The sequence below is a fragment of the Parambassis ranga genome, chromosome 21, assembly GCF_900634625.1.
Source record: "Parambassis ranga chromosome 21, fParRan2.1, whole genome shotgun sequence".
Classification (NCBI taxonomy): domain Eukaryota; kingdom Metazoa; phylum Chordata; class Actinopteri; family Ambassidae; genus Parambassis; species Parambassis ranga.
The window spans coordinates 7,135,927-7,159,715 of NC_041041.1; the positions used below are offsets into that span (position 1 = coordinate 7,135,927).

The 23,789-nt window shown below is 41.4% G+C and overlaps 6 protein-coding genes across 6 annotated transcripts; all 6 read left to right on the forward strand.

The window, feature by feature from the left end:
• Positions 1 to 2,912: 2,912 nt before the first annotated feature.
• On the forward strand, positions 2,913 to 4,049 carry LOC114426066 (trace amine-associated receptor 13c-like). The gene is made up of 2 exons (XM_028393210.1): positions 2,913 to 3,076; positions 3,245 to 4,049. The coding sequence occupies exons 1-2, from the start codon at positions 2,913 to 2,915 to the stop codon at positions 4,047 to 4,049; spliced, it is 969 nt and encodes a 322-aa protein (XP_028249011.1).
• Positions 4,050 to 8,705: 4,656 nt separating this feature from the next.
• LOC114426065 (trace amine-associated receptor 13c-like) lies at positions 8,706 to 9,842 on the forward strand. The gene is made up of 2 exons (XM_028393209.1): positions 8,706 to 8,869; positions 9,038 to 9,842. The coding sequence occupies exons 1-2, from the start codon at positions 8,706 to 8,708 to the stop codon at positions 9,840 to 9,842; spliced, it is 969 nt and encodes a 322-aa protein (XP_028249010.1).
• Positions 9,843 to 12,771: 2,929 nt separating this feature from the next.
• On the forward strand, positions 12,772 to 13,942 carry LOC114426062 (trace amine-associated receptor 13c-like). The gene is made up of 2 exons (XM_028393207.1): positions 12,772 to 12,944; positions 13,135 to 13,942. The coding sequence occupies exons 1-2, from the start codon at positions 12,772 to 12,774 to the stop codon at positions 13,940 to 13,942; spliced, it is 981 nt and encodes a 326-aa protein (XP_028249008.1).
• A 2,267-nt stretch (positions 13,943 to 16,209) lies between these two features.
• On the forward strand, positions 16,210 to 17,268 carry LOC114426064 (trace amine-associated receptor 13c-like). Its single transcript, XM_028393208.1, has 2 exons — positions 16,210 to 16,373; positions 16,461 to 17,268. The coding sequence occupies exons 1-2, from the start codon at positions 16,210 to 16,212 to the stop codon at positions 17,266 to 17,268; spliced, it is 972 nt and encodes a 323-aa protein (XP_028249009.1).
• Positions 17,269 to 19,063: 1,795 nt separating this feature from the next.
• On the forward strand, positions 19,064 to 20,122 carry LOC114426450 (trace amine-associated receptor 13c-like). Its single transcript, XM_028393864.1, has 2 exons — positions 19,064 to 19,227; positions 19,315 to 20,122. Exons 1-2 carry the CDS (start codon positions 19,064 to 19,066, stop codon positions 20,120 to 20,122), a joined length of 972 nt encoding a protein of 323 aa, XP_028249665.1.
• Positions 20,123 to 20,964: 842 nt separating this feature from the next.
• Positions 20,965 to 22,148, forward strand: LOC114426452 (trace amine-associated receptor 13c-like). Its single transcript, XM_028393866.1, has 2 exons — positions 20,965 to 21,152; positions 21,332 to 22,148. Exons 1-2 carry the CDS (start codon positions 20,965 to 20,967, stop codon positions 22,146 to 22,148), a joined length of 1,005 nt encoding a protein of 334 aa, XP_028249667.1.
• Positions 22,149 to 23,789: the final 1,641 nt, after the last annotated feature.

The following is a 23,789-nucleotide window of genomic DNA, read 5'->3' on the forward strand; positions in this document are numbered from 1 at the left end:
TTGTTATTTGGACATGTGGACTTGTAGCTGCAGACAGCTCCACACTTCCACTAACATCTTCCTCCTGTCTCTGGCTGTCACAGACTTTCTTGTGGGATAGGAGAAATCTACATGAGAACAAAGTGCTGGTATTTTGATGATCTTTTGTGTGTTCTTTATAATTATGGAGTCATTATTACTCCTCATTGGGAATAATGGTACTCATATCGGTCGACTGCTATGTGGCTATCTGTGACCCTCTGCATTACACCACTAAAGTCACAGAGAGGAGAGCAAAGCTGTTTTTATTTGTGTTGGCTCTATTGTTGTTTGGCATTCTGGAAATAAAGGATGACCTGATTTATCCAGTAGTAGTAGTAGTAGTTATCAAGTATAAGCAGAACATTTGAGTAATTACTTTTCAGGGCCTGATGTAGAGGTGAGAGGTAGTGAAAAATCACATTTCTCTTTAAAGACTGAATGAACCTCTGCTTGAGTGTGAGGCCTCTAAGACCCCGTTTACACTGGGGAAATCAATCCAGCTAGAGCGGGATTTGGGCTGTATCTGGATATATCCTGAGATATCCTGAGTGTGAACACTGCGAATCCTGCTTTATCCAACTTGATTTCAATCCACCTCATGGAAGTGGATGTAGCCGGATTGGCTCAAATCTGAACGCAAATGCAGATAGCGAATCCGGCTAGCGACGTGATACTTCCTGTTAGCGACATTATAGGAAACCTTCTCACTTACCAATGGGGATGTGCCCTGATCTATTAAAATAACTTTACTGGCTATGTAGATTTTTGTTCTTCTTGAAAGAACTTCTAAAATCGCCTTACCCTGCGACTGCGTTCACAGCAAGAATGACTAAAGCTGTAAAATCGCCTATGTTGCTCATAAAGTACAGCTGCTATACAAGTTTTGTTTGCTCCTGATGTGAGAAATTCAAATGTTTGATTTTTCTTATTTATTTAAGGGGCCGTACACTTTCAGTAAAGGCAGCTTGACGGCTGTATGCTGGGACTGTGCTTCCATTTTTTTGTGGCCCACCTTAACTGTTGAACAGAAAACACCACTGTCATTTAGTATGAAAGTGAATGACTTCTGGTGATTTTCCAGCTGTCGCTCTTTGTCGCTCTTGGTGTGAACGCAGGGTAAGTCAAATTGACTTTCGACTTCAGTCATGCTCTTGACATAGGCCATTATACTACAGGGCTAGAATCGCATGTTCTGTTCAAACCAGTATGGAGGTGATTTTACCTGAAGTGATCATTTAAAAAAAAAATCTGAGAATGTAGATGTTTAACTTTCTTCCATCCAGTGTTAATTTTGTTGACGAATCATTTTCGTCATAGTTTTCGTTAACGACCTTTTTCTGCTGATAAAAATGAGACGATAACTAAACTAAAAAAAAAACTAACGCACGGTGCCAGAAACGAAGATGAAATGAATTGACACTTTCGTCAACGAATAAAAACGAGACGAAATTATTGATGGAGACGAGATCCAATCAGAGCAGATTTTGTTTGTGGAAGGGAGGGACGAATCAGGAGACGGCGGCAGAGAGCCAATCAGAAGTGATCTCTCTGCATAAGGACGTTACCCCGCGATGCTGGAAGAAGGCGTCCTCATGCATGGTAACACAACACAGGAGAAGAACAGACACACGGACACGTTTGATGTCAAGACAAACAAGACGGTTTGCAAACCGTGTGGAGCGACTATCAGCGGTAAAAACACAATAAACCTGAAGCGACATTTGCAGACGAGTCATCTTAACTTCCGTTCAAAGATACACGTGACAAAATCTATAAATTAAGACAGTGCTGCTGATGGTTTTACAGCATGTGCACTGTTTCTAAGTTGTCACTGAAGTATTTTGCTGTAGTTATGGAGTATTCATGTAGAAGGTCATGACTGAACAGTGTATTCAGGGAGAGCAGCTCACTGTTCACTGGTTCTTTTGTGAAAAGGTAATAGAAATTAAATAGAAAGGTGTTTGTTTCAAATAGCACAAGTTAAATCTGTGCCTGTTTTTATTGCACTTCAAAACTTAATTATTTCATGAAAAAATATATATCATAGAATTTTAGTCGACTAAATCCATGGCAGATTTAGTCTGCTAAAATTCTTTGATATTTAATTGACTAAAACTAGACTAAAACTTAAAAAATGTTGATGACTAAAATGTGACTAAAATCAAATGACATTTTAGTCACAAGACTAAAATAAAAACTAAATCAGAAATTGCTGCCAAAATTAACACTGCCTCCATCTGTTGGGGAGTTACAGGCCACATGACATCATCCTGAGCCTCTTCCACAGAGAAGCGCCTCTTTATTTTGCTCCTTGTCAGGAGCAATGAAATGGTGTTTTCTCCACAGTGACCTCCTTGGGTGCATGTTTTTATTTACTTCAAAGAGTGCATGTATGACAGTATACTAAAGTAACTTTATCCGGCATTAGCTAGGTCAGCTAAGGTCAATCCGTCTACTTCGAAAACACATGAAATAGCAAACACACACTCGGTGGTAGAGCGGGTTGTCCAATGACCAGAAGGTTGGCGGTCTGACCCCAGCTCCTCCCTAGTCATCGTTGTGTGTCCTTGGGCAAGGCTCTTTACCCACATTGCCTTCAGTGCACTCACTGGCATATGAATGTGTATGAATGTGTATAAATGAAAAACTTAAAAAAGTAATAAATTAAACTGACACCCGAGGGATACAATTCCAGACAAATGGTGGGAAAGAGAAAAACACAAGATTGGACAGAATGTCAAGGTCCAACTGGCAGAGACAAGGAACAAAATAAAAAAAATATGACCTCACAATAAAAAATAAATTAATAAAAAAAAAAGATAAATCAGCTGTGTGAGCTGTGAGTGGTTCAGGAAGAGAGAGAGAGCTGTCAGTGCTGCAGCTCCTTCTTAATGGAGAATCAGGAACTCTGCTTTCCAGAACTCCTCAATGCTTCCTGCAAGAAGCCGACACTTCACTGGACTGATGCTGTGCTTGTGAACATGCTGCTGTCCTTCATCTCTCTGATCACCACAGTTCTCAACCTGCTCGTCATCATCTCAGTCTCACACTTCAGGTGGAGATTAATGTTTCATCAGATCTGACTTCTGAAGTTTTAGTTTGGTCAAATCATGGCCTAATTTTATTCTGTCTGACATTAACCCTGACTAAATGAAACATTTTAAATTAATTACAATGATTCATTTGTTTATGTGGACTTGTTGGTTTCTCTGTCTCTCTGCAGGAAGCTCCACACTCCCACAAACATCCTCCTTCTCTCTCTGGCTGTCTCAGACTTTCTTGTGGGCCTTGTGTCCATGCCAGGAGAAATTTACTTGAGAACAAAGTGCTGGTATTTAGGTGATATTCTGTGTGTTCTCTATAATTATGTGTGCTTTATCATTGTCGGCTCCTCAGTGGGAATAATGGTGCTCATATCTGCTGACCGCTATGTGGCTATCTGTGACCCTCTGCATTACTCCACCAGAGTCACAGAGAGGAGAACAAAGCTGTGTGTCTGTTTGTGTTGGCTCTATGCTGTGTTGTTCACTACTGTCATACTGAAGAATAACTTGACTCACCCTGGCCTGATGAAATTCTGCCATGGAAACTGTTTTGTTTATCATAGCTTTATTACATTAATGGTTGACCTTGTTTTAACCTTTCTTGTTCCCATTACTGTCATTGTTGTGCTGTATATGAGAGTCTTTGTAGTAGCTGTGTCTCAGGCTCGGGCCATGCGCTCTCATGTTACAACCGTCCCACTGACTGTAAAAGCAAAAAAGTCTGAGCTGAAAGCAGCCAGGACTCTGGGTGTTCTTGTTGTTGTGTTTCTCATATGTTTTATCCAGTATTACTGTGTTATTTTTGCAGGGACAGACTTGGTCAATCCCTCGTATGCATCCTTTGTATATTATATGGTCTATTTGAACTCCTGTCTGAACCCTTTGATCTATGCTTTGTTCTACCCCTGGTTTAGAAAAGCTGTAAAACTCATTGTGACTCTGCAGATTCTGCAGCCGGGCTCGTGTGACAACAACATACTGTAGAAGTGATTAAAATGACTGTCAACAGTTCCAAAGTAAAGTGATATCAAGTATAAGCAGAACATGTGAATGATTACTTTTTAGGGCCTGATGTAGAGGTGAGAGGCCATGAAGAAATGTTCTCGACCAGGGCAGAAACTGAATGAATCTCTGCTTGAGTGTCTGTGAGGCCTCTAAATCACTGAACCAGCTCCTGCTCCTGGTCATAAAGGGGTACTGCATGAAATTCTCAGATTTTCTCTGAAATGATCCACACATAAAAACTGTTAGTAGAAGAAATTCAGTTAGTGCTTTATATAAATGTAGTGCATTATTTTTATATATTGAATGTATGAGCCTGTGACACAGTGTGGGACATGGCTGTCTAATATTATGCAGGACTGTACCTGACAGAATGAATGAATGTCTGTCCCACTTCGCAGTATTTTCTTATGTAGATACTGTAAATACATAATGCATAAACATACATATGTTGCCCGGTTATGTAAAAATAAAATAAAAAGTAAATTATGATCCTAAATTGAGAAACTTGTAGTTCTGTAATGATGCAGGAAGCTTTGCATCATCTTCATATACACACGTCACTCCAAATAGGCCGAACTGCCACTGTATGTGCACTTTAAATGTGATAGCTCAGTTAAAATCTGAATTATTGGAAAAAGTGTGAAAGACAGTTGTAAATCATGATAATAGCATAAATATAAATACACAAATACCTGGTAATTTTTTTTAATCTGACAAAAATGTCCACATAGGAAGTAAATTCTGGCAAGATTTCAAGTAAGCCGGTTTGATGTATATACTCTGTCAGATGTTTATTCCTTTTGGCTAGTTGCTGATGAAGATATATGGATATATTTTTACAGATGCAAAAATTGTAAAGCCTTTATTTTTCAGGAAAGTGATTAAATAAATTTCTAGTGCTGACGAGACAACAAACAGTGAGCAATGCTTGGCTGTATCATAAGCAAACAGCACCTCTGCTGTCAGAACAACACAAAGAAACTATCTTCCTGGAGACATCAAAATACCATGTGTGACATACAAACAGGCTACAGTTCATCTGATACCACAATGACCCCGGTGGCACCCATCATTAACAGACCCACTAGAAAGGTCCATGTTAGCTGAAGGTAGCAGAATCATCCAATGTTTATAGTGAAGATAAAACTGAGATTAACTTTAAAATCGGCTGTCAAACATGGTGGATCACTACAATCACAGTGCTTATGTTTATACTGTAAACATGTAATTATAAACCTGAGTGATTAAAATGTCTAATGATTGTTGCCGATCATTATTGAAGTAAAGTCAAATCAAAATGAAAGCTGCAAGCAGCGATGAAGGGCTCATGTAGCCCTTGCGGTCCGCAGGACCAGCAGCCACCACCTTTCCTATCGTCCCACGACCTCTCTCCCAGCTGTACCGGCACAAGCTGTTGTCTGCAGGGCAGAAGAGTACAGCAAAACCATTGACAGTAAAAACTATGGACAGAGCTTCCGTGACGTCACCCGTTTGTTTCTGAAGAGCCGTTCTGAGGCTCGGTGGGAGGATCTAGGACGTTGATGACCGCCGCCATGTTGGCAGCGTCACGTCCGCCAAAACTCCAAATATGGACAAAAAGGGGGAGCACGAGCGGAGTTTAGGGGGGGTAGGCGATCATGGAAGCAGGAAACTCACGTTGTGATACGTCAACTGTCTGTCACTCAAGCGGCAACGCCCATATTTATGCGTAATTTTAAGTCCGAATACAATTGAAACGAGTGAGTTGTAAAAAAATTCACCCCCCCTACAATTGACACCAGAAGGGAACCTATCATCTGAGACCAGAGTGGTTTTTTGTACCAGGCTGTAAACATATTTTTTTCTGCTGTGAAGTCGGCCATTTTAACATGGGAGTCTATGGGAAATTACTCGCTTTTGGAGCCAGCCCCCAGCAGTTGCGGCGTGAATTACAAGTTTTTACACTTCCGCATGGGCTTCAACTTTGAGCCCCAAAGGTTGCCGCTTGAGCAAAACACACATGTACAAAAGACAGGTCCTCCATACACATATGACGATGAGGTGATATGAGAAGGTGCACAGGGGCTGATGTCATGATAGAGTAAGAGGCAGGTAGGATGAACAAAGCAAGAAACACAGCAGCTTTCTCTATGGTGGCGAAGGGTCAACTTTGTGGCATTGCCCCGCCCACACGGTGTAACATCGAGCTGCGTTTTTGATAACTTTTGCTCAGCCATGTCTTCAGAACCATGGGACAAAATCACAGGTCTGTCAGAGTATTTCCCTAGCAGGAGTTCGTTCAAATACGAGGTGTGGAACATGGATAATCAGCCTGAACACAATTCATACCGCCAGTAGGTGGCGCTATGTGAGTTTCTGCTCAATAGCATAGCAATCTGTTCAGAATGACAGGCTCAGCATGCCTGATTTTTTTCATCCACATTGGATGACGTATGTGGGAGATACAGCCACAAAAACCTCAATTTCCCATGCATTGGCGAAGGGTTAACTTTGTGGTGGCGCCACAGCCAGACCGTATGATGAAGTGCTGCGTTTTTGATAACTTTTGGTCCCTAACCCCTTAAGGGCGAGTGCACCGGTTTTTTCAAGCCGGACCAAGAATAACAAATAATAAACGCTTGCATTTCAATAGGGCTCTCGCACCATTCGGTGCGGACCTTTTTTTTTATCTCTTACCACCCGTGGAGTGCGTTCTCCGCTCTTTGTCTCACGGAGTATGGAACAGCCTTTATTCTCTGCTACATGGACTTAACCCAGATGATCCTAGGAGCTATGTTGTTGGGGGCTTAATGCCCCCAGCATGGTCTCCAAAGGCAAACAGGTTCTGGGTGATGGGCCAGACTAAGAGCAGTCCAAAAACCCCTTATGAAGAAACGTCAAACAAGGACCGTGACGTCGCCCGGTATGGCGGAGCCAGGGCCCCACCCTGGAGCCAGGCCCGGGGTTGGGGCTTGAATGCGAGCGCCTGGTGGCCGGGCCTTTCCTCACAGGTGGGTATGGTTTGTCCATAACGAACACCATGTTCGAGCACAAGGTTGTCCATCGGTGCACCTGGCACCAGGACACCCTAGGCCGGAGGTCAATGATCGATTTTGTAATCGTGTCATCTGATCTTCGGCCGTGTCATCTGATTTTCGGCCGTGTGTTTTGGACACCCGGGTGAAGAGAGGGGCTGAGCTGTCAACTGATCACTACCTGGTGGTGAATTGGATCCGTTGGCAGGGGAAGAGGCTGGACAGGCCCGGCAGGCCCAAACGTACTGTCCGGGTCTGTTGGGAGCGCTTGGCCGAACCCTCTACTAGGGAGATCTTCAACTCCCACCTCCGGGAGAGCTTCACCCAGATTCCGAGGGAGGTAGGGGACATTGAGTTGGAGTGGACCATGTTCTCCACCTCCATTGTCGATGCAGCTGTCCGAGCTGTTGCAGCTGTGGCCGCAAAGCCACAGCTGCAAGCTGCATATCTTTCAAAGACGGTGGAAAGAGTACTTTGACGGTCTCCTCAATCCCACCAACACGCCTTCCATTATGGAAACCGAGGCTGTTGACTCAGTGGTGGACTTGTTTATCACCTGTCAAAAAGCTCCAAGTCTCTGGATGTTGTGGGGCTGTCTTGGTTGACACGCCTCTGCAACATTGCGTGGCAATCGGGGACAGTGCTGCTGGACTGGAGACCGGGGTGGTGGTCCCTCTTTTTAAAAAGGGGGACCGGAGGGTGTGCTCCAACTACAGGGGGATCACACTCCACTGAAAACACCACTGTCATTTGGTATGAAAGTGAATGACTTCTGGTGATTTTCCAGCTGTTGTCGCTCTTGCTGTGAACGCAGGGTAAGTCAAATTGACTTTCAACTTCAGTCATGCTCTTGACATAGGCCGTTATACTAGGGCTAGAATCACATGTTCTGTTCAACCCGGTATGGAGGTGATTTTACCTGAAGATATCATTTAAAAAAAAAATCTGAGGATGTGGATGTTTAACTTTCCTCCATCTCTTGGGGAGTTACAGGCCACATGACATCATCCTGAGCCTCTTCCACAGAGAAGCTCCTCTTTATTTTGCTCCTTGTCACAGGAATAAATGGTGTTTTCTCCACAGTGACCTCCTTGGGGTGCATGTTTTTATTTACTTCAAAGAGTGCATGTATGGTTGTGTATGACAGTATTTTAAAGTAACTTTATCCGGCATTAGCTAGGTCAGCTAAGGTCAATCCGTCTATTTCGAAAACACATGAAATGGCAAACACACACTCGGTGGTAGAGCGGGTTATCCAATGACCAGAAGGTTGGCGGTCTGACCCCAGCTCCTTCCTACTCATCGTTGTGTGTCCTTGGGCAAGGCTCTTTACCCACTTTGCCTTCAGTGCTGGTGTATGAATGTGTATAAATGAATAACTTAAAAAGGTAATAAATTAAACTGACACCCGAGGGCTACAATTCCAGACAAATGGTGGGAAAGTGAAAAACACAAGATTGGACAGAATGTCAAGGTCCAACTGGCAGAGACAAGGAACAAAATAAAAACAAAATATGACCTCACAATAAAAAATTAATAAAAAAAAAAGATAAATCAGCTGTGTGAGCTGTGAGTAGTTCAGAAAGAGAGAGAGAGCTGTCAGTGCTGCAGCTCTTTCTTAATGGAGAATCAGGAACTCTGCTTTCCAGAACTCCTCAATGCTTCCTGCAAGAAGCCGACACTTCACTGGACTGATGCTGTGCTTGTGAACATGCTGCTGTGCTTCATCTCTCTGATCACTACAGTTCTCAACCTGCTCGTCATCATCTCAGTCTCACACTTCAGGTGGAGATTAATGTTTCATCAGATCTGATTTCTGAAGTTTTAGTTTGGTCCAATCATGGCCTAATTTTATTCTTTTCTGACATTAACCCTGACTAATGGAAACATTGCTTTAAATTACAATGATTCATTTGTTTATGTGGACTTGTTGGTTTCTCTGTCTCCCTACAGGAAGCTCCACACTCCTACAAACATCCTCCTCCTCTCTCTGGCTGTCTCAGACTTTCTTGTGGGCCTTGTGTCCATGCCAGGAGAAATTTACATGAGAACAAAGTGCTGGTATTTAGGTGATATTCTGTGTGTTCTCTATAATTATGTGTGCTTTATCATTGTCGGCTCCTCAGTGGGAATAATGGTGCTCATATCTGCTGACCGCTATGTGGCTATCTGTGACCCTCTGCATTACCCCACCAGAGTCACAGAGAGGAGAACAAAGCTGTGTGTCTGTTTGTGTTGGCTCTATGCTGTGTTGTTCACTACTGTCATACTGAAGAATGACTTGACTCACCCTGGCCTGATGAAATTCTGCCATGGAAACTGTTTTGTTTATCATAGCTTTATTTCAGTAATGGTTGACCTTGTTTTAACTTTTATTGCTCCCATTACTGTCATTGTTGTGCTGTATATGACGGTGTTTGTGGTGGCTGTGTCTCAGGCTCGGGCCATGCGCTCTCATGTTACAGCCGTCCCATTGACTGTAAAAGCAAAAAAGTCTGAGCTGAAAGCAGCCAGGACTCTGGGTGTTCTTGTTGTTGTGTTTCTTATATGTTTTATCCAGTATTACTGTGTTATTTTTGCAGGGACAGACTTGGTCAATCCCTCGTATGCATCCTTTGTATATTATATGGTCTATTTTAACTCCTGTCTGAACCCTTTAATCTATGCATTGTTCTACCCCTGGTTTAGAAAAGCTGTAAAACTCATTGTGACTCTGCAGATTCTGCAGCCGGGCTCGTGTGACAACAACATACTGTAGAAGTGACTAAAATGTCTGTCAACAGTTCCAAAGTAAAGTGATATCAAGTATAAGCAGAACATGTGAATGATTACTTTTTAGGGCCTGATGTAGAGGTGAGAGGCCATGAAGAAATGTTCTCGACCAGGGTAGAAACTGAATGAATCTCTGCTTGAGTGTCTGTAAGGCCTCTAAATCACTGAACCAGCTCCTGCTCCTGGTCATAAAGGGGTACTGCATGAAATTCTCAGATTTTCTCTGAAATGATCCACACAAAAACTGTTAGTAGAAGAAATTCAGTCAGTGCTTCATATAAATGTAGTGCATTATTTTATTAAATGGCATTACATGGCTGTCTAATATTATACAGGACTGTACCTGACAGTATGAGTGAATGATGTCTGTCCTACTTTGCAGTATTTTCTTATGTATATACTGTAAATACATAATGCATAAACATACAAACATACATGCCTGGTTATGTAAAAATAAAAAGTAAATTATGATCCTAAATTGAGAAACTTGTAGTTGTGTAATGATGCAGGAAGCTTTGCATCATCTTCATATAGACACGTCACTCCATCATAGGCCGAACTGCCACTGTATGTGCACTTTAAATGTGATAGCTAGGGTAAAATCTAAATAATTGGAAAAAGTGTGAAAGTGTAAATCATGATAATAGCATAAATATAAATACACAAATACCTGGTAATTTTTTTTAAACTGACAAAAATGTCCACATAGGAAGTAAATTCTGGCAAGATTTCAAGTAAGCCGGTTTGATGTATATACTCTGTCAGATGTTTATTCCTTTTGGCTAGTTGCTGATGAAGATTCATGGATATATTTTTACAGATTGTTTGTTTGTTGTAAAGCCTTTATTTTTCAGGAAAGTGATTAAATAAATTTCTAGTGCTGACGAGACAACAAACAGTGAGCAATGCTTAGCTGTATCATGAGCAAACAGCACCTCTGCTGTCAGAACAACACAAAGAAACTATCTTCCTGGAGACATAAAAATACCATGTGTGACATACAAAAACAGGCTACAGTTCATCCGATACCACAATGACCCCGGTGGCACCCATCATCAACAGACCACTAGAAAGGTCCACGATGGCTGAAGGTAGCAGAATTCTGTTAAATAAGTCTAAAAAGCAGGTATTCTGCAGAGAAGCTGTGGGATCAGAACTTTTAAAGAGCAAAGACTTTCATATATTGACTTTGAATGGAAGAGCTGTGAAATGCAGAAAGAAAAACTGTCACTGCTTGTTTCTGCTTGGGAAAGGAACCTTTGATTCATACCTCTTGCATATCAATACTAAACAGAACTTCATTACTTTAGTGCTGCTGTGCCTGTGACAAAATGACATGGCTGTCAAGCATGAAGCATCACTATCACTGACAGTAATGCATAAATATGTCTGACTTTGCAGTATTCTCATAAATAAAAACAATGTATACATGTAAATGTGCTGGTATATGTGGAGAAAGTCAAGTATAAGAAGTATAATCCTCATTTGACAAGATGCAGTTCTGTAAGGATGTAGCAGTAATTAATAAGAATTCCCTTTGTTGGGTATGAATTTATCAGTCAGACGTCATCTTGACGCACACACATCATTTCTGCATAGGCCAGACTGTCACTGTATGTGCATGTTAAATCTGATGTCTCTGTTACATTCTGAATCTAAATAATTTAAAAAGATGTTACAGACAATGATAAATTTTGGTAACAGCATAAATATAACCTGTATGTGGTCTAACATAATAAAAGGTGACCTGTTTCCACCACAATCAGCATCACAGATTCTTTATTAATCTCAGGGGGAAATGCTTACATTCCAGGTGCTCCATGCATGCTCATTACAATTTATCCATCCGTCTTCCAGTAAACCGCTATGTCCTGCAGTGCACGATCACAGGGGTCATTATAAATTATAAATATAAAATAAAGTGAGGTAAAATAGCAAGTAAATAAAATAAAATACAAATTATAAACAATAATAAAAAGTAAAAAAATAGTGGAAATAAATACAAAAACTCCAGGTAATTTTCTGGTGTGATGTCAACAGCAGGCTTTCTGTATGGGCCGTTTTAAGTGACAGGCGGTTCTGATCATAGATTTACATGGCTTCACATCTGATGCACATGGACATGAACAGCTGATCAGGGTACCCTTAGCATTGAATTACAACTTGACAGGTGGCACCAATGAGATTTTGTTTGATAGCAGCCTTGGTCTAGGTTTAAAAGCATTTAGGGCACATCCTCTGGGAAGCAGTCCTTGCTCATTCTGTTGCTGAATGCTTTGCTTTTCTGAGTATTTCTTGGCCTACAACCTCACAGTCTGTTCCTGTGCAGGACTCTAGTGACTGTTGTCTGACAGTTCACTTCCAGACTTGGATATAACGTTTCACTTCTTTCTTCTGCACCCTTGACCCTCATTAAACCTCTCCAAACCCACCCCCCCAAAAAATCAATTTAAAGTTGCTGGGAACCAAAAATACATGTACTCTCAATGTTTCTGAGCCGAAAATATGTATTGTACCAACGTCCCCGCTAACAGCAAAAAATTGTTTTATGGTAATGTTTCACTATACGTGTGAAGTATAGACACTATAGATAACATAGATAGCATTTTAAATACCTTTGTTCAATTAAACGTATGTAGAAAATCTTTAAAAAAGAATGACATTTTTATAGGAGGGCTGCTGCAGTGCATCACTGTGTGGTCATGAACTTCTACTTCAGCAGCTCTTCAGGTCATTCAAAGGTCAACCAAGGTCAAAACCACAGTCACACTTCTCTATTCGTAATCATGGGGATGTCCAGGTGAGCATCTGCAAGGGGAGTGGAGGTGGAGCTACAGGCAGAGAGTATCGGCTATATACGTAAATATGTGGTTTATAAAGCTGTCTGAGCTGCAGATCTCTGCAGATCTCTGAGGATGGAGACTCAGGATGGAGCAGATCTTTGCTTTCCACCACTCTCCAACACCTCCTGCAGGAAGCCGGTGCTTCTTCATTCTGAAGCTGTGATCCTTCAAGTTGTGTTGTCGTCCATCTCTGTGCTCACGGCAGCTCTCAACCTGCTGGTCATCATCTCAGTCTCCCACTTCAGGCAGAGATACACTTCAACAAAACCTACAGCTACTATAGATTTACAAATACCTTTTTTTAATATAGAGTAATTTGTCCTTTGGCTTAGCTTAGCAGACTTTAATCATATTGTTGGTGGTACATCTGGTTGTTTAAAAGGTATTTTTGTTGAGGCTGTGTTGGTTTAATGCTGGTTCTCTGTGTTCCTCCAGGCGCCTCCACACTCCCACTAACATCCTCCTCCTCTCTTTGGCTGTCTCAGACTTTCTTGTGGGCCTCTTGCTGATGCCGGGAGAAATCCTCAGAAAAACAAGCTGCTGGTTTCTTGGTGACATTGTGTGTTCATTGTATAATTACATATCCTTCGTCATCACCTCCTCTTCTGTGGGGGACATGGTTCTTATATCAGTTGACAGATATGTGGCTATCTGTGACCCTCTGCATTACCCCACCAGAGTCACAGAGAGGAGTGTGAAACTGTGTGTCTGTGCGTGTTGGGTTGGTTCGTTTTTCTACAGCAGCCTCTTCGTAAAGGATGACCTGACTCACCCAGGAAGACATAAGTCCTGTTACGGAGAATGTGTGATTGTTGTTGACTACATTGCAGGAAGCGTCGACCTTGCTTTGACTTTCATTATTCCAGTGACTGTTATCATTGTTCTGTACCTGAGGGTCTTTGTGGTGGCTGTGTCTCAGGCCCGGGCCATGCGCTCTCACATCACTGCTGTCTCTCTGCAGCTGTCAGTGACAAAAAAGTCTGAGCTGAAAGCAGCCAGGACTCTGGGTGTTCTAATAGTTGTATTTCTGATGTGTTTCTGCCCATATTACTGTGTCACTCTTGCAGGAGACAACTTGCTCAACAGCTCATCTGTGTCATTTGCACTCTACCTGTTTTATTTTAACTCCTGTCTGAACCCTTTGATCTATGCTTTATTATATCCCTGGTTTAGAAAAGCTGTTAAATTCATTGTCACCCTGCAGATCCTGCAGCCGGGCTCCTGTGAGGCCAACGTACTGTAGAGAGGCTGAAGATCACCATAAAACTGTGTGTTTATGTTCAGTGAGTGTGAAATGTCAGTACATAGTAGAGTATTTTCCAAGAGTCACAAGCACCCGACACAAACACATGATGAAAAAGATTATATTTGTTTTCTTATGTAATGTCTGACTGTAGAATTCTCATACATATATAATACATAAACACAGGAAAACTAAACTATAAACCTCTATATGCACAACTATAATTCTCAAAGGATGCAGCCAGTCAGGCATCATCTTGACCTAAATAACAGAATCAGAATTCCTTTATTTATCCCTGATTGGAGATTATTTTTTTGTTACAGACATACAGATCCAATCAAGAATCATGCACTTTGGCATTGGCTAATCTGCCACTGTATGTGCAGTACCATATGTCATCTACATCATTAAAAAGGGGGTTAAAAACAATGATAAATCCTAATAACATCATCAATAGAAACTGTCTAATAATAAATGCATGACTTTCCACGACAAAAACTAAATACATAAACTCTTCTCCTGTGATAGCAATGTTATCAATGGAAGTAACTTCTGGTAAAACTTTAACAAAGCACATAAGAGTGTTTAATTCGAATTGGACATTAAAGAGTCAAAAACAAGGCATGGGCAAACCTGAGTTTTTCAGGTGCTCATGCTGTTTATTTGCTTTTGGCTGATTGCTTATGATGTAAATGTTTTTTCCACAAGCAGCAACTCTGCCATTACTTACAATTAAAATATACATGTATATACAGTATATATACTGCAAACATGTCTCTGTGTCTGTAACGTCACTTTCTGATACACACACTGGAGGCCAGACTCAGCAGTATTCATTGTCAACTCATCTGCTGATGTCTGATATCTGTGAGTCCTCTGTCTTAGTTACATTTTTACTGTGGTTCACTCAGTCACAAGTATTTTTCATATACAATATTAATCACCATAAAAGCATCTTTCCCAGTTTATACAGCCTAATAATGCATCCTTATGCTCAGGTTTAGCCAATTGTCAGAGCAGTGATGGAACAAGTGTTGAGTAAACACAAAGACATTTATTTCAGATCTCAAAGTGGTGGCAAATATGCAATATAGCTTAGACAATAAAGAGAAGAGTTTGCATTTTCTAAAGGAAATATTTCTCTTTTTTAAAGCATGCATTCCAAACATGCTGCCAGGCTTTGGGTCTATGGAGTCATGTAACTAGTATGAGATACTAAGGAGTTTTTGTTGCGTGTATCTTCGGTGACACCTAGTGGCGCCTTTTCAGAACTGCCTTTAGGTTTCCTCTCAGTGTTGCGTATGATTGATTTATTCATTCATTGGTCTGTTGCTCCCTACATCTAGGGATTTCTATTATTATTATCATTTTATTTATTACATACAGCCCCTATGAAATGTTAGAAAGATAGATACAAATGACATTTACAGAAGTAAGCAGGATGACTGAACTACTGAACCAAAGTACAAAGCAGCTTTAAAGAGTGCCATTGCATGTTCAGGTGGTAGAGAGGTGGACCATAGTGTGTGCTTGGGCAAGACAATAAACCTGAAGTTGATCCTACTGATAGGTGAACATCTCTTTGTGTGTGTGTACAAACCATGAACCAGAGGCCAGGTGGGCCGTCCACTTTCTCAACCTTTTGTTTAAACAGTTTTGTTCTTTCACATTTCTTAGGTGAGGACCAGGACTGAGATTGAGTGATAATTTAGGGGTCGGCCTTCCTTACTCAAAGGCTTAAAGTGTAGGAACAACACCCACCCTTTGATGCTTTCAGATCTAGAAACTCCTCCACCTGCGTTGTGATAGACTTTGGCTTTTCACTTCAGGGGAGCACAAGGTCCAGGTCTGGGAGAGAGTCACAACGAAATTCAGCCTGCATCATATTTGAGTTGTTGCAGTAATAATGAGAGAAGAGATGCTATGGGTGTCTTTTGATTTTTAGAATGGTCTCCCTGCAGTAAAGTGGCATCGGTAATAAGTTGCTTCTTCCAATTCAGCCAAGCAATCTACAGGCTTTAAAGGACATATTTAGTGAGTGAGGAGACAAACTGAGTTCCACTGAAATAAATTTACATTAGTAGGAAAGAGAGCGACAGAAACCTGAAGCTGATGAGGCTGTGTTGCATCATTGTCTACCTGAATTGGAGATGAGGAAGAGGAGTGGGGGGAGGGAAAAACAGGACTTGCAGAAGACGATATAAGTGGCACCAGGCATGAGAGGTTCCGACAGAGAGCTGTCAGTGCTGCAGCTCCTCTCTCTGATGATGGAGAATCAGGAACTGTGTTTTCCAGAACTCCTCAATGCTTCCTGCAAGAAGCCGACACTTCACTGGGATGATGGTGTGCTTGTGAACATACTGCTGTCCTTCATCTCTGTGACCACTACAGCTCTCAACCTGCTCGTCATCATCTCAGTCTCACACTTCAGGTGCAGATTACCGTTTCAGCCTGACTGACAAATATGTGGTTTGTTTCATCATTTGTTGGTGTAATGATGTCTTTCTGTCTCCTCCAGGCGGCTCCACACTCCCACTAACATCCTCCTCCTCTCTCTGGCTGTCTCGGATTTTCTGGTGGGCTTCCTGTTAATGCCGATAGAAATGTTCATAAGAGCAGACTGCTGGTACCTTGGTGACATTGTGTGTTCTGTGTTTAATTACATGGCCTTCATCATCACCTCCTCCTCTGTGGGGGACATGGTACTCATATCAGTTGACAGATATGTGGCTATCTGTGACCCTCTGCATTACACCACCAGAGTCACAGAGAGGGGAGTGAAACTGTGTGTGTGTTTGTGTTGGCTCTGTTCTGTTTTCTACAGCAGTTTTTTGCTAAAGGACGACCTGACCCACCCAGGCAAGTACAATTCCTGCTATGGAGAGTGTATATCTTTCGTGAGCTACATTGCAGGAGTTGTTGACCTTATTTTAACTTTTATTGCTCCTATTACTGTCATTGTTATGCTGTACATGAGGGTCTTTGTGGTGGCTGTGTCTCAGGCCCGGGCCATGCATGTTCATGTCTCAGTCCAGGCCTCAGTGATTCTAACATCAAGAAAGTCTGAGCTGAAAGCAGCCAGGACTCTGGGTGTTCTTGTGGTTGTGTTTCTGGTCTGTTTCTGCCCATATTACTGTCTCACTCTAACAGGGGACAAATCACTCAGTGATTTAGCTGCATTCTTTGTGTGTTATCTCTTCTATTTTAACTCCTGTCTGAACCCTTTAATCTATGCACTGTTCTACCCCTGGTTCAGAAAAGCTGTTAAACTCATTGTGACTCTGCAGATTCTGCAGCCGGGCTCCTGTGACACCAACATACTGTAGAGAGATGCTGAGGAATCAGATCTGCTCTTAAGACTTTGACGCTCTGACATGATAATGTTCAGTGGCACTCAACATGGCGCAAGTTAAAAATAAGGTACTAAAAACTGAAATGTATGCTGCTTCTTCACACAACCTGAAGTTCCCCTTCTGATCAGCTGGACACTCACTGGCAGCTGAAGAATTCTGACGTTCAAGTCAAAGTTCAGCTTCAGGTTTTGCCTCCTTTTCATGACTCTTGCTCATATTGCTGCTGCACAAAGTCTCCATAAGCACCACGGTCTCCATACGCATTCATGTAAAATAATCTTTGAACTGACACATTTATATTTTTTTTTTGCCTCTGCATAAGATAGATAGATTTTAATTAGTGAATAAAAGACTGATCGGCATAAATCCACTAATAGTTTTTCTTATATAAATATGCTGTAAGCAGTAAAACAAAACTGTCCATACATTTATTTTTCAAAAGTGCAAAAAAATAATCTATGAAATTGTTTAATAAAATGGTAAATATAAACAAAAACGACAAAACAAAATAGAAAACATTGTTAATTTTTAAAACTACTGTATGCAGAGCTGGCTCTTGGTATAGGAAACATAGGGCACCACCTGCTGGAGAACACATTTAAATATGTAGCCTAAGTCTATCTATCTATCTATCTATCTATCTATCTATGAATATCTATCTATCTATATCTATCTAACTCAGGCCTTTTGTTGAACCGATAATACATTTTTACTGAAATTAATACAAATCATCTCATTTTTTTTATCAGGTTTAAAAATGCAACCAAATCATAACCAGTAATCAGCATTTTGTCCTGTCCAAGTAACTGTAAGTAGGCTGTTCAAAACAATATACACCTTTTAGCCTAATATCTAACAAATAGCACAGCAAACTCTACTGTTAGGAGAAAAAAGACTAAGAATATGGGAAGGTGACAATGTAAAACAAGTCAACTAGGTGGTCCTATGCTCACATTTTTTCTCCATGTTAAATAAAGGGTTCACCAGGCCTCTGAAAAACGGCCTGCTGGTTTCTTGGAGATCTTGTGTGTTCTCTGTATAACTCTGTGTCCTTTATGATCACGTTAGCCTCAGTGGGAAACATGGTGCTCATATCTGTTGACCGATATTTGGCTATTTGTGAGCCTCTGCATTACACCGCCAGAGTCCACTTTCTCAACCTTTTGTTTAAACAGTTTTGTTCTTTCACATTTCTTAGGTGAGGACAAGGACTGAGATTGACTGGTAAATCAGGGGTCGACCTTGCTTACTCAAAGGCTTAAAGTGTAGGAACAACATCCACCCTTTGATGCTTTCAGATCCAGAAACTTCTCCACCTGTGATAGACTTTGGCTTTTCACTTCAGGGGAGCACAAAGTCCAGGTCTGGGAGAGAGTCACAACAAAATTCAGCCTGCATCATATTTGAGTTGTTGCAGTAATAACGAGAGAAGAGATGCTATGGGTGTCTTTGAGTATTAGAATGGTCTCCCTGCAGTAAAGTGGCATCGGTAATATGTTGCTTCTTCCAATTCAGCCGAGCAATCTACAGGCTTTAGAGGACATACTTAGATCCACTGAAATAAATTTACATTAGTAGGAAAGAGAGAGACAGAAACCTGGACAAGAAGCAATGAAGCTGATGAGGCTGTGTTGCATCATTGTCCACGTGAATAGGAGATGAGGATGAGGAGTTGGGGGGGCAGGACTTGCAGAGGAGGATATAAGTGGCACCAGACATGAGAGGTTGAGACAGAGAGCTGTCAGTGCTGCAGCTCCTCTCTCTGAGGATGGAGAATCAGGAACTCTGCTTTCCAGAACTCCTCAATGCTTCCTGCAAGAAGCCGACACTTCACTGGATTGATGCTGTGCTTGTGAACATGCTGCTGGCCTTCATCTCTCTGATCACTACAGCTCTCAACCTGCTCGTCATCATCTCAGTCTCACACTTTAGGTGCAGATTACTGTTTCAGCCTGACTGACAAATATGTGGTTTGTTTCATCATTTGTTGGTGTAATGATGTCTTTCTGTCTCCTCCAGGCGGCTCCACACTCCCACTAACATCCTCCTCCTCTCTCTGGCTGTCTCGGATTTTCTGGTGGGCTTCCTGTTGATGCCAGGAGTAATCTTAATAAGAGCAGACTGCTGGTACCTTGGTGACATTGTGTGTTCTATGTTTAATTACATGGTCTTCATCATCACCTCCTCCTCTGTGGGGGACATGGTGCTCATATCAGTTGACAGATATGTGGCTATCTGTGACCCTCTGCATTACACCACCAGAGTCACAGAGAGGAGAGTGAAACTGTGTGTGTGTTTGTGTTGGCTCTGTTCTGTTTTCTACAGCTGTTTTTTACTAAAGGACGACCTGACCCACCTAGGCAAGTACAATTCCTGTTATGGAGAGTGTATATTTTCTGTGAGCTACATTGCAGGAGTTGTTGACCTTATTTTAACTTTTATTGTTCCCATTACTGTCATTGTTATGCTGTACATGAGGGTCTTTGTGGTGGCTGTGTCTCAGGCCCGGGCCATGCATGTTCATGTCTCAGTCCAGGCCTCAGTGATTCTAACATCAAGAAAGTCTGAGCTGAAAGCAGCCAGGACTCTGGGTGTTCTTGTGGTTGTGTTTCTGATGTGTTACAGCCCATATTACTGTCTCAGTCTTACAGGGCACAACTCACTCAGTGATTTAGCTGCATTCTTTGTGTGTTATCTCTTCTATTTTAACTCCTGTCTGAACCCTTTAATCTATGCACTGTTCTACCCCTGGTTCAGAAAAGCTGTTAAACTCATTGTGACTCTGCAGATTCTGCAGCCGGGCTCCTGTGACACCAACATACTGTAGAGAGATGCTGAGGTTCAGCTTCAGGTTTTGCCTCCTTTTCATGACTCTTGCTCATATTGCTGCTGCACAAAGTCTCCATAAGCACCACTGTCCATAAGCATTCATGTAAAATAATGTAATAATAATGTTTTGCCTCTGCATAAGATAGATGGATGTTAATTAGTAAATAAAAGACTGATCGACACAAATTCACTAATAGTTTAGTTTTAGTTCTATACGAATATAATAACTCAGGCCTTTTGTTGAATTGATAATACATTTTTACAAAACTGAATATAAATCATCTAATTTTTTTTATCAGGTTTAAAAATGCAACTGAATTATAACCAGTAATCAGCATTTTGTCCTGTCCAAGTAACTGTAAGTTAGGCTGTTCAAAACAATATACACCTTTTAGCCTAATAATTAACAAACAGCACAGCAAACACTACTGTTAAGTGAAAAAAATGGAGGGGGGGGGGTGATGTCTATTTTTCTATTTATTAAGAATATGGGAAGGTGACAATGTAAAACAAGTCAACTAGGTGGTCCTATGCTTACATTTCTTCTCCTAACAGTAGTGTTTGCTGTGCTATTTGTCAATTATTAGGCTAAAAGGTGTATATTGTTTTGAACAGCCTAACTTACAGTTACTTGGACAGGACAAAATGCTGATTACTGGTTATGATTCGGTTGCATTTTTAAACCTGAAAAAATAAATAAATCCAGATTTGTTTTCCCTTGGTGTTGCAGGAGAGGTACCCCCTCCTGCCAACAGGGGGCAGAGGAGCTACAGTTTAAAGTGGAACAGTTATATAACATAAGTTTCCCCTTAAAGCTGACAGAGCTGCAGATCTCTGAGGATGGAGACTCAGGATGGAGCAGCCCTCTGCTTTCCACAACTCTCCAACACTTCCTGCAGGAAGCCGGTGTCTCCTCAGTCTAAAGGAGCACAGTCTGAAGCTGTGCTCCTTCAGATCATGTTGTCGTCCATCTCTGTGCTCACAGCAGCTCTCAACCTGCTGGTCATCGTCTCGGTCTCCCACTTCAGGCAGAGATACACTTCTCAACATGACAGGCTTTTTTAAACAGCCACTGTAGATTTATTTAGTCTCCTATCAATGATATACTTCAGCAGCATAAAGTGTTCTAGAATAAATATTTAGGTTTGTTTTGTCCTTAGGTTGTGGAGCTGTGTTGGTTTAATGATGGTTCTCTGTGTTCCTGCAGGCAGCTCCACACTCCCACTAACATCCTCCTCCTCTCTCTGGCTGTCTCAGACTTTCTGGTGGGCCTCCTGCTGATGCCAGGAGAAACCCTCCGAAAAACGGCCTGCTGGTTTCTTGGAGATCTTGTGTGTTCCCTGTATAACTCTGTGTCCTTTATGATCACGTCAGCCTCAGTGGGAAACATGGTGCTCATATCTGTTGACCGATATTTGGCTATTTGTGAGCCTCTGCATTACACCGCCAGAGTCACAGAGAGGAGAACAAAGCTGTGTGTCTGTGTGTGTTGGCTCTGTTCTGTCCTGTATGGCATTCTCATAGTAAAGGATGACCTGACTCACCCAGGAAGACATAATTCCTGCTATGGAGAGTGTGTGATTGTTGTTGACTACATTACAGGAACTATTGACCTTCTTGTATCCTTTATTATCCCAGTTACTGTCATTGTTGTGTTGTATCTGAGAGTCTTTGTGGTGGCTGTGTCTCAGGCTCGGGCCATGCGCTCTCATGTAACAGCCGTCACTCTGCAGTGTTCAGTGACTGTAACGGCGAAGAAGTCTGAGCTGAAAGCAGCCAGGACTCTGGGTGTTCTTGTGGTTGTGTTTCTGATCTGTTTCTTCCCATATTACTGCGTCACTCTCGCAGGTGACGACTCACTCAACAGCTCCTCTGTGTCCTTTGTGCTCGATCTCTTCTATTTTAACTCCTGTCTGAACCCTGTCATCTATGCATTGTTCTACCCCTGGTTTAGAAAAGCTGTTAAACTCATTGTGACTCTGCAGATTCTGCAGCCAGGCTCCTGTGAGGCCAATGTACTGTAAGTGTAAAGAATCAGATCTTCTCTAAGGACAAAGACTAAGACTTGACTTTGACTTAATCCTGTTCAGCCTGTAGGACTGTTTTTGTACAACCATCTTAAAATACTAGTGCGTAGTGCTTTTGCCTCGTCTTCATGAATTTTACTTATATTTTCCACATATTGCTGCTGCACAGAGTCTCCATAAGCATAAACCTTTTTTTTTTTACAGTTTTTATAACAAAACATTCAGCCCATATTTCTGTTTTATCTTGGTTGCATCCCTTCAGTTTATGAATGTATAATGTGTTACTTTCTATAACTCTGTGTATTACAGCTCAGTGATACACAGAATTGTAACAGAATGCTCAGTAGGTCATCTGTGCCTGCACCACTTAGAAGGTTTCTGGTTGTAGGCTGAAATGTTTCTTTCATTTAGAAGCTGAATTGTGAAAAAAAGGCATAGGTGTATGTGATGATTTCAATGTTGTATTTGCTGGGATGGGTTTGCCTCTCTTGGGACCAGACGGCAGCATTATCAACATGCATTATTTATCTCGTTTTGTTAGTGAGGATGAGGATTTAGTAACAGACAGATGAACAAAAATCTATGTTAAAACATGTCACAAATCATACATTTATTTATTTTTATCAAATGTTTTTACTGTGCATCCGGGCTCCAGTGATGCTAACATACTATAGCGAATCCAACAGGTGGAGATAAGCAGATTAAAACGGGTATGATTCATAGTGCCTAATACTGGACACTACACCTTACACCTTTGACCATCAGGCTCATATTTTCTTAATCTTAATCTTAATATGATTAATATTGTTAATAAAAATATTTATCTGAGCAACAAAATGGCAGATCTGCTGATCTCACCCATTGCAAACACAACAGAAAACTGAACTGACAGTCATGGGGGGTTTGAGGGTTTTTTTTATAGAACCTTAATGATTATAAATCAATGAGAATCTTGCATGCATCTATTTCAAATGCTGTTTGTATTGCCTGCTGTCTGCCAGAAGATGGTGCTGCTGACTTAATATTCATGAATCAAATATGTTGAGTTGCTAAACTGCATCATCAGGGAGTGATGTGTGTGTGTGTGTGTGAGCGGCCGCTGTTTCTTAGGTTTAACAGGGGGTATTTTGTTATTCAGCAAGAGCCACAAGAGGTCACCTTTTTCTCTGTCTTGCACAGCACTTCACTCCGTTGTTTGCTTTTAACTTACTTACACACACACACACATAGAGAGAGAGGCTCTGACACACACCATGTATTTTCTTCATGTTTGAACAAGCTGGGAGAAAACAGCATGACTCCTGTATTGTTAAATTGAGCTGTTTTTCTCTTTTTATGTGTGAAGTTTCTATTCTTATAGTCTGCACAATAACTAAAATAACAAATGAATTACAAAAAGCAACATACTGTCCTTTGTAAAAAAAAACGAAAAATTTAAAATTTAGTCATTTCTGACTACTGCAGAGTCTCATCAGGTGACCTCAGTCATAACCCCTCATGTTATCATGCTAACAGGTCTGTACTCCAACTTAAACTTGTTAATTCACCATTCCACCCCTCTGACCTACTGACTCCTACTCTGCACTAAGCATCTTACAGTTTTGTGCTCTGCTGTTTATTCCAAATTTTCACACCTTT

Excerpts from the sequence above, each read along its gene's own strand:
- LOC114426064 (XM_028393208.1), top strand. The coding sequence starts at position 16,210 with ATGGAGAATCAGGAACTGTGTTTTCCAGAACTCCTCAATGCTTCCTGC. Across the intron at positions 16,374-16,460 it reads ATCTCAGTCTCACACTTCAG|GCGGCTCCACACTCCCACTA; the intron begins GTGCAGATTACC and ends TGTCTCCTCCAG.
- LOC114426062 (XM_028393207.1), top strand. The coding sequence starts at position 12,772 with ATGGAGACTCAGGATGGAGCAGATCTTTGCTTTCCACCACTCTCCAAC. Across the intron at positions 12,945-13,134 it reads ATCTCAGTCTCCCACTTCAG|GCGCCTCCACACTCCCACTA; the intron begins GCAGAGATACAC and ends GTGTTCCTCCAG.
- LOC114426450 (XM_028393864.1), top strand. The coding sequence starts at position 19,064 with ATGGAGAATCAGGAACTCTGCTTTCCAGAACTCCTCAATGCTTCCTGC. Across the intron at positions 19,228-19,314 it reads ATCTCAGTCTCACACTTTAG|GCGGCTCCACACTCCCACTA; the intron begins GTGCAGATTACT and ends TGTCTCCTCCAG.
- LOC114426066 (XM_028393210.1), top strand. The coding sequence starts at position 2,913 with ATGGAGAATCAGGAACTCTGCTTTCCAGAACTCCTCAATGCTTCCTGC. Across the intron at positions 3,077-3,244 it reads ATCTCAGTCTCACACTTCAG|GAAGCTCCACACTCCCACAA; the intron begins GTGGAGATTAAT and ends GTCTCTCTGCAG.
- LOC114426065 (XM_028393209.1), top strand. The coding sequence starts at position 8,706 with ATGGAGAATCAGGAACTCTGCTTTCCAGAACTCCTCAATGCTTCCTGC. Across the intron at positions 8,870-9,037 it reads ATCTCAGTCTCACACTTCAG|GAAGCTCCACACTCCTACAA; the intron begins GTGGAGATTAAT and ends GTCTCCCTACAG.
- LOC114426452 (XM_028393866.1), top strand. The coding sequence starts at position 20,965 with ATGGAGACTCAGGATGGAGCAGCCCTCTGCTTTCCACAACTCTCCAAC. Across the intron at positions 21,153-21,331 it reads GTCTCGGTCTCCCACTTCAG|GCAGCTCCACACTCCCACTA; the intron begins GCAGAGATACAC and ends GTGTTCCTGCAG.